At 38.2% G+C, this 15,225-nt stretch overlaps 1 protein-coding gene across 1 annotated transcript in view; it reads left to right on the forward strand.

Annotated features, from left to right (window-relative positions):
* The window catches only part of si:dkey-288a3.2 (protein phosphatase 1 regulatory subunit 37), a 157,897-nt gene that overhangs the window by 13,872 nt on the left and 128,800 nt on the right, over positions 1 to 15,225 (forward strand). Inside the window, exon 2 of the mRNA XM_051920019.1 lies at positions 2,018 to 2,115. Within this exon, the coding sequence (XP_051775979.1) occupies positions 2,018 to 2,115 (98 nt within the window). The remainder of the gene's footprint in view (positions 1 to 2,017; positions 2,116 to 15,225) is intronic.

The raw sequence follows: 15,225 nt of genomic DNA on the forward strand, positions 1-15,225 counted from the left end.
GCCAAATATTTCAAATTTTGACTCATTAGTCCAGAGCACCTGCTGCCATTTTTCCGCACCCCAGTTCCTATGTTTTCGTGCATACTTAAGTCGCTTGGCCTTGTTTCCACGTCGGAGGTATGGCTTTTTGGCTGCAACTCTTCCATGAAGACCACTTCTGGCCAGACTTCTCCAGACAGTAGATGGGTGTACCTGGGTCCCACTGGTTTCTGCCAGTTCTGAGCTGATGGCACTGCTGGACATCTTTCGATTTCGAAGGGTAATAAGCTTGATGTGTCTTTCATCTGCTGCACTAAGTTTCCTTGGCCGACCACTGCGTCTACGATCCTCAACGTTGCCTGTTTCTTTGTGCTTCTTCAAAAGAGCTTGAACAGCACATCTTGAAACCCCAGTCTGCTTTGAAATCTTTGTCTGGGAGAGACCTTGCTGATGCAGTAGAACTACCTTGTGTCTTGTTGCTGTGCTCAATCTTGCCATGACATGAAACTGTCTTCCACAACCTCACCTTGGTAGCAGAGTTTGGCTGTTCCTCACCCAGTTTGAAGCTGTTTCTGTTTCAGTTAATGACTGTGTTTCAACCTACGTGTGACATTGATGATCATTAGCACCTGTTTGGTAGAATTGGTTGATCAGACACCTGACAAGAATCTTACAAAATCCCTGACTTTGTGCAAGTGGACCTATAAGAATTGATGCTGGTTTGAAGGCAAAAGGTAGTAACACCAAATATTGATTTGATTTAGATTTTTCTTTTGTTCGCTCACTTTGCATTCTGTAAATTGATAACAATAAACAATCATTATTTATATTTCTGAAAGCATTCTTTGTTTACAGCATTTTTTCACACCTGACTAAAACTTTTGCACAGTACTGTATATCCCAAAAGGTTAAACTCAAATCAAGAAACTTGTTGCTTGCTTTTCAGCAGACTCAATATAGAATTATTTCCTTCTTTCCGTTTACCATTCTATTAACTTATCTAAAGTAACTTACTAACCAAATATTTTGAATATATTTATTGTGGAACGAGCTCCGGACACAGACAAGCAGACATGTTGAAACACCACCACACGTTTATTTTACAACTAATATTTACAGTCTTAAAGTGCCACACAACCCCAAGACTCCCCCAAAGTCCAGGCCTTTCACTATTCCTTCTCTCTCTCTTCAGGCCGCTTCCTTGCCTCCTCCCAGACCTCGTCCTTCTCCTCACCTGACTCCAGCCCTCAATGAAGGGAGGCGGCCCCTTTTATAAGCACCCGGCTGGGTACAATGTCAGCCGTATGCCACAATATATATATATATATATATATATATATATATATATATATATATCATGATATATATATATATATATATATATATATATATATATATATATATAGTGAAAGAAATAGCTGGTTTGGGGCAGCCACCCGTATAGTTTCCCAGGTTGCAAAAGGCTTAAATTCCTGTACAATGTGTACAGGTTAGAGTCCAAAACAGTACTGCCCAAGTATGGAGGAACAATATACAGTATATAAAAGTGCAATGATTTTGTGCACCGATTTTATGTCATGTTTTTGTCATGCTTTAAATCGGGCTTATTTTAAAATCTACATATATATGTTTGGTATCATTGTTTCCAGAATTCATCGAACTTTAATGTGATGTTGTTAGATTTTCAGATTCTTATTCCATTTTGAAATTATAAACTATATATTGTGACTAATAGGAGGCATTGCAGCCCCCCTAACCCCAGGTACAACCACACAGACACAAGTCCTAGGTGCAGATGCAAGGTTTATTATAATTAACATACCTTACAAAGGCTTCCTTGTAATAGTGGCACACACTCCATTCAATTCCTTCTTTCTTTCTTTCTTTCTTTAGATTCAGATTTCCTGTCAGCTATTATCAGTTAAACAAAATGTGTAGCATCCACGAGTACATCATTTTATATTAATAACAAACAAACTGAGACGTGCAATGTCTTGTAAAACAAATTTAATTCTCGTACTGTTTTTTTTTTTTTCAGTCAGCAACCTAACATTGCAAGGGATTATAACTTCCTATAAGCAGAGTTGTGAGAAGCATCAAGTGGAGCCCAAAGCAAAGTTATTGGAACAGCTTCAGGTAAATTTTATGGGCTAAGTTATTCATTTGTAATATTACTGTTATTGGAAATACTGATGATTTCTGTTTTTCTTATGATACACAAAAAATTATCATAAAAATCAAATCCAGAAACAATATATTCCATTTTATAGTTCAAGGGTGTCCATTTTTGGTTGTAAAGTACAGTACTGCAGAGCCTTCAGTTTAAAACATTTAGAGTGTGTTTCTAGTCATATAAATATTATCATATGTACAGAATACATTAGTGAAAATTCTTACCTGAATGTATTAATTTCACTTTGTGTTGTAGTAGACTTTGTGTTTTAATAATAAAGTGGCATGATACAAGAGTATGTATCTTATGAAGCATACTGTATGCAAGTCATTGCCTGTGATTGCCTGTGACTGATAAGGGAATGACAAGGAAGGAACGAGGGAAAAGGTCAATGAGAAAATGACAACCTTATAAGTACTGTAAGTTGAAGAGTTCAGGGTGTTTGCTGATAATAAGTTATTTCTATTAAAAATACGTCAAAACAAAAAGAAAGCCTAGGAGCTGATCCTTATAGCCTGGAGAAGAAGATTGAAATGGAAAAAGATAAACTACAGTATCTTTGTTAGGCTGTAGAAACTAATATTCACCAGCTCTTGATTTCACATGGAGGTTTCATGTCATAATAAATATATTGTTTATGGTTGGTGTGATCAAGAAACAAAGGGGTCACTAGACTGCAGGTAGAGGAGTGCTCAAGAAATGGGCTGGAGTCTATTACTAGGAAGGTTCACAAACTAGTCACTTAATAATCTTTATTCAAAATTTGAGGTCAAAAAAGACATTGACAAAGTTCACAATTCTTTTCTAATATAACTACAAGTCCCTAACAAAAAGAATCATGAGCAAAGCATCGTTTTCTTAATTTGAACCCCAATACTAGAATAACATGTGCTTTCACTGTGCCCCCTTAAGTAGAGATGCCTTTTAGTGATGTGGTGCAAAATGGCGGAAGATGGTAAAAAACATGCAGAATGTAACTGAACTTAAGAAGAGCACTGTAAGGATGGTTCTGTGGGATTATATAAAACAATTTGTAATGAAAGTGGATAAAAACTTGGGACTTGTTAAACATTATAAATACAGTAATCCCTCCTCCATCGCGGGGGTTGCGTTCCAGAGCCACCCGCGAAGTAAGAAAATCCGCGAAGTAGAAACCATATGTTTATATGGTTATTTTTATATTGTCATGCTTGGGTCACAGATTTGCGCAGAAACACAGGAGGTTGTAGAGAGACAGGAACGTTATTCAAACACTGCAAACAAACATTTGTCTCTTTTTCAAATGTTTAAACTGTGCTCCATGACAACACAGAGATGACAGTTCCGTTTCACAATTAAAAGAATGCAAACATATCTTCCTCTTCAAAGGAGTGCGCGTCAGGAGCACAGACTGTTAGAAAGTGAGAGGAAAGCAAACAAATCAATAGGGCTGTTTGGCTTTTAAGTATGCGAAGCAACGCGGCACAAAGCTGTTGAAGGCGGCAGCTCACACCCCCTCCGTCAGGAGCAGAGAAAGAGAGAGAGACAGACAGATAGAGAGAGACAGAGAAAAACAAACAGTCAAAAATCAATACGTGCCCTTCAAGCTTTTAAGTATGCGAAGCACCGTGCAGCATGTCGCTTCACGAAGCAGCTGCACAGAAGGTAGCAACGTGAAGATAATCTTTCAGCATTTTTAGACGAGCGTCCGTATCGTCTAGGTGTGCGAACAGCCCCCCTGCTTACACCCCCTCCGTCAGGATCAGAGAAAGTCAGCGCAAGAGAGAGAGAGAGAAAAGTAAGTTGGGTAGCTTCTCAGCCATCTGCCAATAGCGTCCCTTGTATGAAATCAACTGGGCAAACCAACTGAGGAAGCATGTACAAGAAATTAAAAGACCCATTGTCCGCAGAAATCCGCGAACCAGCAAAAAATCCGCGATATATATTTAAATATGCTTACATATAAAATCTGTGATAGAGTGAAGCCGCGAAAGGCGAAGCATGATATAGCGAGGGATTACTGTATCACAAAAGATGGAAGGAGTTTAATGAAATAATAACATATTTGAAAAGAGAGAAAACAGCCTATGAATGGAGATCTACACTTACTCCCAATAAAGGGGATGCTTCAGTGCTATTTATTCTTGATGATCACAAATGAGTACGAGACATTGACTCCAGACTCCAACAAAGGGATACATGTATTTAAGTCTTACAGAAAAATTGTATAGAAGCACAAATTAAACAACACAAAGGTTCTGGCTACACAAACTCTTATCCAGAATTTTGCAAGACATATTATGAGAAGGTTGGCACTGAACATGATGCAGATCACATTAGAAGAAGATATCAAAGGAAAGAGAGGAAGAGAAAATCAAAAAAGAGGGCTGAGACAATATACAATATACTCTAGGATGGGGTCATTTAGAGGACTATGGAACCTTGAAGTGACTGACCAAAGGAAACACAGAGAGTTTTGACAGTCAACGCACTAACAGAGGATGAAATAATTCTTAACTAGTAGGCAAGAGGACGAGTCACACAATGGCCACTACTGTGGCCGAGGGTTTTGCCTTTTCTGCCCCCTGGGAAACTTAAAAAGCAATATCAGTATTCATTTCTGGACTAGCAACAGAACTCAACTAAGTTCCGCAGCACAGAGCAATTTAAACCCTTTTCCTGAGAAGGAGGCACTGAAGGACATCCAAGATAACTTTTCTTTCTTCAATTTCTTCATTCTGTTTTGTACAAATTAAATGGGATCCCAGCTGGTTTCCAACCCTTTGACGTCTCCCTGTTGTCATTTCCTCTCGCATCTCCTTATTATGTACAGTATATAACAGACATTTGACCAATAAAATATGCATGCATTGAAATGTGCTCTGTGAAATGGAAACTTTAATTACACATTTAACATGAAATTTAATAAGCAAAGTTTGACTATGCAAGCTGTCCACAAACATCCAAGTTGCTCCTTCTCATTTCTAAACATGCATGTGTTTATTGGAAATCGTTCGATATTTCATGCTGCTGCTAGGATTAACATTATTTCTCTGTCATTCTAAACTGAGTAAGTGAATTAGTCAATGAATAAAATTGTATTTGTAATTGTAAAACTGCATTTTTCTAAATATAAAACAAAAATGGAATGATCAAGATGACGTTCTGGATCGTATGGTTTAATGATGTTGTAAGAAGAATAACAACAACAACATTTATTTCTATAGCACATTTTCATACAAATGATGTAGCTCAAAGTGCTTTACAAGATAAAGAGAGAAAAGTTTACAAAAAAATAAAAATATAAAAATAAGATTAGGCAATAATAAGTACCCAAGAATAAAGTATGGTCCAATGGCCATGGAGGATAGAAAAAAAAAACCTCCAAATGGCTGGAAAAAAAAAAACAAAATCTGCAGGGGTTCTGAGGCCACAAGTCCACCCAGTCCACACTAGGCATCCTACCTAACATCAATGATCTCAAAAAGTCCTCATGGTTTTCAGGTTTCATGTGGAAGAATTAGATGATGCTGGTCATGTGGGCCTCTGGCCTTCAATCCATCAATGGAGAGACATCACGGTGCTTTGATCAGGTGGTGGTGGCGCATATCGACACCACAGAACAAACGGAGAAAAGAACAGCAGAGAAAGTACTGGTTAGTACGGATTGTGGAAAATAATAATTAAATGCATATATAGAATATCAGGTTTACACTAAAATTAAGCTATAAGAAGGCCATGTTAAAATAATGTGTTTTTAGCAGTTTTTTAAAGTGCTCCACTGTATTAGCCTGGCGAATTTCTATCGGTAAGCTATTCCATGTTTTGGGTGCATAACAGCAAAAGGCAGCCTCACCACTTCATTTAAGTTTATCTCTTGGAATCATAAGCAGACCCTCATTTGAAGATCTAAGATTATAATTTGGAGTGTAAGGAGGAAGACATTCTGAAATATAGGATGGCGTGAGATTATTTAAGGCTTTGTAAACCATAAGCAGTATTCAAGTCAATTTATCAATGGCACAGGTAACCAATGTAGTGACATCAAAACTGGAGAGATGTGCTTGGATTCTCTTTTCCTAGTTCAGATTCTAGCAGCTGCATTTTGCACTTGTTGCAATCGATTGATGTCTTTTCTTGGGTAGTCCTGAGAGGAGTGCGTTACAGTAATCAAGCCGACTGAAAACAAAAGTGTGAACTCATTTTTCAGCATCTTGCAAAGTTATAAGAAGTGTAACTTTTGCTATATTTCTTTAGTGAAAAAATGCTGTCCTAGTAATCTGATTAATATGTGATTTAAAATTCAGGTAATTACCCCTAAATTCTTTACCTCCATCTTGACTTTCAAGCCTAATGGATCAAGTTTATTTCTAATTCCTTCATTATATCCATTTTTGCCAATCACTAAGATTTCTGTTTTCTCCATATTTAGTTTGAGAAAATTACTACTCATCCATTTAGAAGCACAAGTAAGACATTGTGTCAGTGAATCAAGAGAGTCGGGGTCATCAGGCGCTATTGATAAATACAGCTGTGTGTCATTAGCATAGCTGTGGTAGCTCACGTTATGCCTTGGGATAATCTGACCTAATGGAAGCATGTAAATCGAAAACAGCAGTGGACCCAGGAATGGAGTCCTTGTGGAACACCATTTAGAATATCATATGTCTTCAAAGTATAATTATCACAACTAACAAAGCATTTTCTACCTGATAAAAAAATCTCAAACCAATTTAAGACATTGCCAGTGAGGCCCACCCATTGACTAAGGCGATTTCTAAGAATATTGTGATCAATGGTAATGAATGCTACACTCAGATCTAAGAGGATGAGAACAGATAAATGGCCTCTGTCTGAATTAACCCGGAAATCATTTACTACTTTATTACTGAAGACTGTAAAGATATTAAACAGGATGTTCTCACCCTATAAAAGGCTATTCAGTACAGGTTTTGGTACCTGGGAAAAGCCAAGGAAAACATTAAAAATGTAAGGAAGAGCAAAATAATACAGACTTTTGAATATTTTAACCTTCCTTTGATTCAAAGCACTGAATAGACTGAATTAGGATTAATGTGATTTTCCACCTAGCTAACCTTTACCAAATGCAGTTATTCCATTTCATGGTCAATAGGAAGTGCAGCCAGTACTAGTAACATTGCATGCAGGACAGGAGTCAGTCCTCTCTCGCTCATCTCATAAAGGCTCAACTTAGTGTCAGTGGTTAATCGAATATTGTAGGAAATACAGAGCACCCAGAGGAATACCCCTTACATAAATAGGTACGACAATCCCCATCCAGGCAATGACCATGGCTAGATATGAGCTCATGACGTAGCAGTACTAACCACTCCACCACCAACAATATTAATGTGTATTTTTTATTCATTCAAGAACTTGTCTATACAGTGTGGTGTATCAAAAATAAACGTACACTAATTGGGATTGCAACTCTTCGTTTTGGTGCATTTTTCAAATCTTACTGCAATAATGGTGGATTTCTATCTCTTAATCAATAATTCCTGTGAAGGGTAGACTCCGGAAATCCCAGAATTCTCTGTGAAGAACTCATTTTTAAAATAACTAAAGACTAATTTTCTTTTCTGATTTCTTACTTTCCTTTAACTTGTACAATATCTTCAAATGCAAGATCAAACAATACCTTACAGGCCATTTTAGACACAAATCTGACACCCCTGTTTAGGTGCCGTGAACCTCAGCTTTGTACCCTATACCTATTTCATGCTGATTGTAGTACAGATAGTTTTTGGTGTTTTGAAAAAGCCTTTGTCCCTTCCTAATATTCTCGATTTTTGTATATTTGTCAAAATTAATGGCTTCAGATCTTTAGACAAAATGTGATATTAGATGAATACCATTTCTAATTGCTGTTTAATATATATATAAATAATAATGTTATCTAACAACCTGTGTGAAAAGGTAACTGATTCCTTAGGTCTGCGGTGGGCTGGCGTCCTGCCCGGGGTTTGTTTCCTGCCTTGCTCCCTATGTTGGCTGGTATTTGCTCCAGCAGACCCCCGTGACCCTGTAGTTAGGATATAGCGGGTTGGATAATGGATGGATGGGCTTTGCCCCCTGCTCGGTCCGCTCGCCAACCCCCCAGGCCTGCGCTACACACCAGCAACTTCTATGGCTTTGTGGATATGTGGATTTCACTTTCACCAAACAACAAATCTTTTAACTCTCGCGGATACGCCTCTTCATTGGAAAGAAACACTACTTTTCCCTGATGGCAACACGAATTAGACAATCTACAAGTCTCAGACTTAAAGTTCAAGTTCAAAGTTCATTGTCTTGTGCATAGTAAGGAAACATGTTTCCCTGTACAATGAAATTCATTCTTTGCTGTCCACACCAAACGACAAAACCAATGTATAAAGATAAACATAAATAATAAGTAGTAGATAGATAATAAGTAACGGAGGCAGCATCAAGTATAAAAACAGAATAGAATATAAAGTGTAATGTGCAGGTAGGTGTGTGATGGACAAGTCCAATACAGTTGTGTCAGGTCGATAGAATGAAGTGCACCACGGTTAAAAACTCCAGTCAGTTATTTAGGAGTCTAATGGCCTTGGGAAAGAAAGAGTTCTTTAGCCTGGAAGTCCTGCATTTAATACGTCTGTACCTCCTGCCTGAGGGTAGAAGTGTGAACAGTTTGTGTTGGGGGTCCCAGAGGATTGAGGCAGTTCTCTTGCGGACTCTGCAGTTGTAGATGCTCTGCAGAGAGGGCAGTGGGGTCCTGGTGATCTTCTCAGTAGTCTTTACCACTCTCGGCAGGCGTTTGCAGTCCATAGCAGTAGTGTTGCCATACCACATGGTGATGCAGCTGGTCAAGATGCTCTCAACAATGCAGCTGTAAAAGTTGCTGAGGATCTTAGTCAATATACTAAACTTCCTCAGACTCCTCAGAAAGTACAGCCACTGTTGAGCCCTCTTGACCAGCTGTGTGGTGTTAAGTGTCCAAGTGAGGTCCTCATTGATGTAGACGCCCAGGTATTTAATGCTGCTCACCCTCTCCACTTCAAGCCCTCGGATGAACAGTGGCCGGTGAGGTCTCCTCTCCTTCCTCATGTCCACTATCATCTCCTTCTTCTTGTCTGTGTTGAGGGTAAGGTTGTTATTCAATCTCTTTTCGCTGTTCCTTTATTTTACCGAGTAATAATTTTCGTTTGTTTGCGCTAATGTGATCTTTACTATCATTTTTTTGAGACTTTCGAATTTGAGTACTTCCATTATCTCTAACCTGCTCTGCATGTGTATCACGCCAACGTTTTTGAATTCTTTACAACGTTCTACTCTACATCATCTAGTCTTTGTCTTTTATTTCTGGCCCCAGGTGTGGTTAAATGTCTTGGCACAAAGTCTCGTCTCACGGGACATGAATGTATCTCTCTGAAAAAATCTCATCTCGTTCCAAGATTTTTTTATTATAATAGAGAGCTGTGTATATCCTTACTTTTTAAAACATTATATTTCATTTCTCTGCATCTCAATACTATACAATTCCTTCTTCTAAATGAACACTGTTATTATTCTCAAATAATGACTGCAAGTATAGTTTCAAAGAGACAATACAAGATTAGACCAGATAACCAACTTGCTGTTTCCAGGATCATCAAAAACCTTTTGTAGATATCCTACAATGTTGCCAAGCCTCTAGTCTTTATGAACTTCCCTGAGTTATAAACGCATCCAAGTTCACCTTAATGCCTGACTACTTTATATCATTACAAATTTTTTTTAGGTCTCTATGAGAAATGGTGTCAGTTCCAAACAATTTTACTTTCGGCTTCATGAAGAAATGCATAAATGGGCCCTGCAAAGGAATAGCTCATCTCCGTAGTTAGTTCCTTGTGTGATAAAAATTTAGACTAAGCTGTCCTGAGAATGTTATGATTGATTGATAGAAATTTTATTGATTTAAAACTAAATTGAAAAACATACTGCAGCAGTCACACAAGACAGATCATTATTGCAGGTCAATATAAAGTATAAGCAACAAATCAATGTCCTTCTAAAAGGAAAGAAATCAACATCCCCCTGGCAGTAGGGGGATTCATTATATATTATACTGGCTGCGGGCAGAGATGACCTCATATAGGGTTCTCTGAAGCAGCAGAGTTGGATCAGCATATTGCTATAAAAGTCCTCTGCTTATGCAGAATGATATGCAGAGGAGGAGTGCCATTGTCCATGATGAACAGTAGTTTAATAAGTACTGCATCAAGAGAGTTCAAACAGACTCCCAGGACAGAGAAAGCCTTCTTTATCAGTTTATTGAGTTTATTTAGTTCGGCTTCATGTTGCATGTTCACTAACAAATAACCTTCACCTTTGTTTGAGCCCTGACAGGCTGAGCTAGATACAGCCCAGCTCTGGCCATGCTCATCCAGGAATATCTCCACCCTATGAGACTCCCTAGCACTGGTGCAAACACATCCATTTAGCCACTGAATAATGAAGTACCTACTATTAAAAACTCCTTTCTTTTTTCCCCCTAAACAGAAATATAGCCCTCTAGACATTTAAGTGATGACATTGATTAAAAAAAGTTTTTGTACTTTAGCCAGCCCATTATTTCTAAAACAGCTAATTTGTTCATGTGCATAAATGAATCATTAGATCAAGGAGAATTATTCTTTGCAAAATTAGAGAGTTAACACTGCTTACATTAGCCACATTGGCATTGTCTTGGAGGTGCTAATGAACTTCAGTGGATAGAAAAGTAGTGTAGGTGGTCTGAAAAGAACAGAAAAACCTGTGCAGTTAAGCAGGAACTAAAAAAGAGCAACGTTAAGGCAAGTACAGCTAGTCAATCTGCAATAAGGGTATGCAAAACGTGAATTCAATGAGCATATTTAATAAATAGCATATTTATTAAATTAGGTATTTGGAGTCAGGATGGTCTCCGGAGAGTTATCTTGAAAGACTATTTAAAGCATTTATTGTACCCTTGGGCTTTTCATTTTCTTTGAAATATTTAAAGAAGATCAAATTGCTGCAGTTGGTTACATCTTCATAAGAGCAGTAAACAATTAGAGTTTGAAGTAGAGATGCTCCGTGTGCCCCGCAGTCAGATGACGACTTGCTACGCCACGCACTGGACTCTGCTGCAGTTGCAGATACACAGTGATTTAATGGACGCATTCTTTTGCAAGTCTTTCAGCATGGAAGTCACTAATTTAACAAAAGGTGGAACTGGTAGAAGATGGTAGAATGTCAAATTATATTCTTGTCAGTCTATACAGTTATTTTTGGGTGATGCTGTACAGCCATAAACCTCGAGATTCACTAAGGAAAACAAAACAAGTGATGAGGCCTCCACTGTCTTTGTAAGGACAAGCAAGTAGACCGCATACATGAACCCTGAATGGAACCCGCAAGGCTAATCATGAATTCACTACTGAACAAAATCTCTTCACCGGTACCATAAACTTCCCAGGGATTAATGATCTTTTCAAATTTTAGGCAGATCCTCGGCCTTTCTTCTTATGATTAGTGCAACACGGCCCCTTGTGTCTTGAACTGGGTATTATCCATTCCATGGCTCTCCCACTATCATCAGTTAGGAGCAGGCGCTGATACAGCTGATTGTCGCACCTACCACAAGACAAACCAACTCAGGATCCCAGATTAGGACCCGAGTGCAGCCATGCGATGGGTGACACCTCAGCACCACACTCGTTCAGATGGAATGGAACCAGTGTGAGGTTTTTATGGTGGCCGGAGTGCCAATTCTGCCACCAACCCCCAGTTTTTCCCTGCAGGGCTGGATGCAGATTAACGTCATACCCAGGACGGAGCAATTGCAGGTTAAGGGTCTTGCTCAAGGGCCCAACAAAGTAGAGTCACTTTTAGCATTTATTGGATTTGAACGGGCAACCTTCCGATTATCAGTGCAAATCCCTAGCCTCAGAGCCACCACTTCTCCCATATATCATCAGTAGTGTAAAATAATTATATTTCACTGAAATGACTATATAGGAAATGAGCAATTACTCAGGGAAGCGAGGTTGTTCTATAGTTTGCTGCTGATTCAAGGCTCCAGTCAAAGGTTCCAATCTGGGCCTTGGCACTGTTGGGATAGATTTTACTTGTTCTCCCACTGTCCGCTTTCATTATCCTGTCACAGCGGATAAAACCCTGGCTAAGTCTTAACAGCGTTTGGAGCCAGCAATAGGCTTCATTGCAATATGACTACAGTCATGTGAACTGTGCACAAGAGGGCATCAAAATATGTCATTGTCACAATGATAAAATATTTCAGCAAATGAAAAAAGCAAATACACAAACCTAAAATGACATAAAATTAATTTTAGAGATCAGTGACCATGTAGTTAGGATATAGCGGGTTGGATAATGGACGGATGGATGGATGGATGGATGGATAATTTTAGAGATTTAAAATCCAGAAAGTTGTAAGGAGATAGATTAAATGTCTGTCTATTGACTTTCGAAGTAACTAACCTATCGCAGGTAAAATGAATGGAAAGAATCCCATATAGAAAATAAAACTGCAAAAAACAATAACCATCAGAAATCAATGCATTCAAACATTTTTGAATTCTCTTAATCCGTTCAGGAACTCCATCAGTACATCAGATTTAGATCAAGTAGATCGATGGGTTGCCACGTTTTTCCATTACGAGCCAAACTATAGGATCGGTCAGTGACAAAACGCCCGTTTTCCCTTGTAAGACAACACTGTGGACATTTCTATGTTGCATAATCAAAAATAGCAGTCAAAATTTTCCTTTATTTATATAGTCACACTTAACTAACCATTTGTTTATATGAAGAAACACATTTCTGCATAACTTTCTCCATATTTTGCCTGGAGACACCTGTAAGGAGTAAACCCTGCTTCCAAAGCTAGTAGTGTGCTTGGAGATAAAAACTTAGTTCATCTAACTGATCGTTTTTCTTCTCTGTCAGTAGATTAAGCCTCCTTCCACATATAATGATTTGTGTACAGACGCCTGTTTCAAGTGTCTAGTCTATCTGAATCCAGACCAATCATGGTTACCACCCAGACTGAATCTGAACATTTCAGCTCATTCGTGTTGAGCACACATGTCAGATCGATGTTGTCATTTTAGGCTAAGTGTGACTGGCTTGCATTGGTGGCCCAGTTAATACATACTCATCAACAAGTCCAACCATTTTTCAGGTGATCTTCTTGCTATTAACTGAGAAGTTTTAGATCACTCTTGGTTGGGCTCGGATCAGTTTTAGAAAAGGGGACTCTACTTGAATTATTCAGATTACTCCTAATGGTCTAAGAGTCTTCATGTGTGGAACAAAAGCAATAATTCAGTCAATGACCGTCCTTCAATACAGGAGCAATCCATATCTGCTGAAAAGAAGGAAGTGTTCCTCGAACTGGTATCAGTACACACGCCCATTCATGGTGAGTCAAGTTAAAGGCAACAGTCAGCCTAACCTGCACATTTGGGATGTTATAAGATCTGGAGTATTGGTGGAAAACTCACACAGACACAGGGACAACTTGCAAACTCCTTATAGATTCTGACCGACCTGAGATTTGACTCTGGTGCTGTTTTTGAGGCTTATGTTTTTAACTGGAACATTTTTGTTTACCTGATCTTATGTCTTCTTATGTCTTCTAATGCATCACAATATTATTTTTAACTCATTGCTATTTAATGTCTAAATTTTGATGATGGCCTGCAATGGCCCTTCTCCCTCATCAAGTTAAGTACATTTTTGCTCTGTTTGACTGGCACAGTGTTGATGGCGACTTGTTCTGATTTTTATGGTATTTCAGAGGAGTGCTTTTATCAAGAAACACTTGGAATTAGTAGCCCGCTACTGAATCCTTTAATGAACAGATGTCCCTTATTACCTTTTCTTATTATCTATTTGAGTTAAAAAATCAATTAAGCAGTTTTCTTCATTATTGAAAAAAAATGAAAAACAAGAAAGCGTGACATTTGTAGTTTTTAAAATTCTTAAAAGCAGTCTTGATCTTGGTCACTCAATAAACTAACACATACAGTAATGCATGTTACAGTGTTTGTTAAAGTGTATTTTAAGTATATATTTATGTATATGGCTGGAACTTCTGGTTAGTATTTCTGCCTCACAAATGTACCATATTGGGGTTGAACTCCATGCCTGTGGAGAATGCGTGTTTTTGTTATATATGTATCGATTTTCTTCTCAAATTCTCAAAGGCATGGCATTCAGTTAGCTGTTGCTCCCATATTGGCCACTGCAGTGGTGTATGTGTGAGTGTATGGACCCTGTCCTATCCAGGGTTATTTACTGCTGTGTACCTGATGTTGCCAGGAAAGACTTTGACTTCAAACAGGTTTGAAAATTTTATCTTATCTTATCTTATCTTATCTTATCTTATCTTATCTTGCTGTCCTTTATTGCCTGGTGCTGCCAAGACTGCCTCTAACCTTCTCATTAAAGCAGACTTGAAAATGTTATGTTATTGATATATGCAATATACTGTAATGAATATTTTACTGTATACTCCGTAATGTCTAGTGTAATGTCATACACTCAAAAATACTCCCAAAAATGCCAAGCCTCTCAAATCTAGGCCCAAACTTGAGGTCTACTGTTCTAAAAGGACTTTCTCTCTGATTTAATTTAGGCTTTGGCCTACAAAGGCACAGAAGGGAAAGGCCCAGCAACAAAGTACTCCTTTCACTTTAAAAAATATATTTAAGAGAATGTAATCCATGTGCAAAAAAAAAAATTCTGGCTCTTGGAAAATAATGGAACCTTAATATATAAAAATAACAAAAGGAAACCCAAAAAGGTATGCCTAAAAAGACAACCCAAAGCAATCAAAGTCAATGCACCAACCGGAAATCAGAAATCAAAAAACAGAGCAAGAACAATTTCAGAAAAATCCACAAAACAAGTACTAACAATTAAATTCTTGAAAAACATAATGCCAATCTAGAGGACCAGACCTGACCTTATCCCTTGGCTTTTATAGGCAGAGGGCAGTCATTCAGCTGTGCGTTATGCTGGCCCTACTCCCTGAAACTCAAGTTTATGGGGACAGGGCACATAACTAAACACATAAA

The sequence above is a fragment of the Erpetoichthys calabaricus genome, chromosome 16 (assembly GCF_900747795.2).
Source record: "Erpetoichthys calabaricus chromosome 16, fErpCal1.3, whole genome shotgun sequence".
Taxonomy (NCBI): Eukaryota; Metazoa; Chordata; class Cladistia; order Polypteriformes; family Polypteridae; genus Erpetoichthys; species Erpetoichthys calabaricus.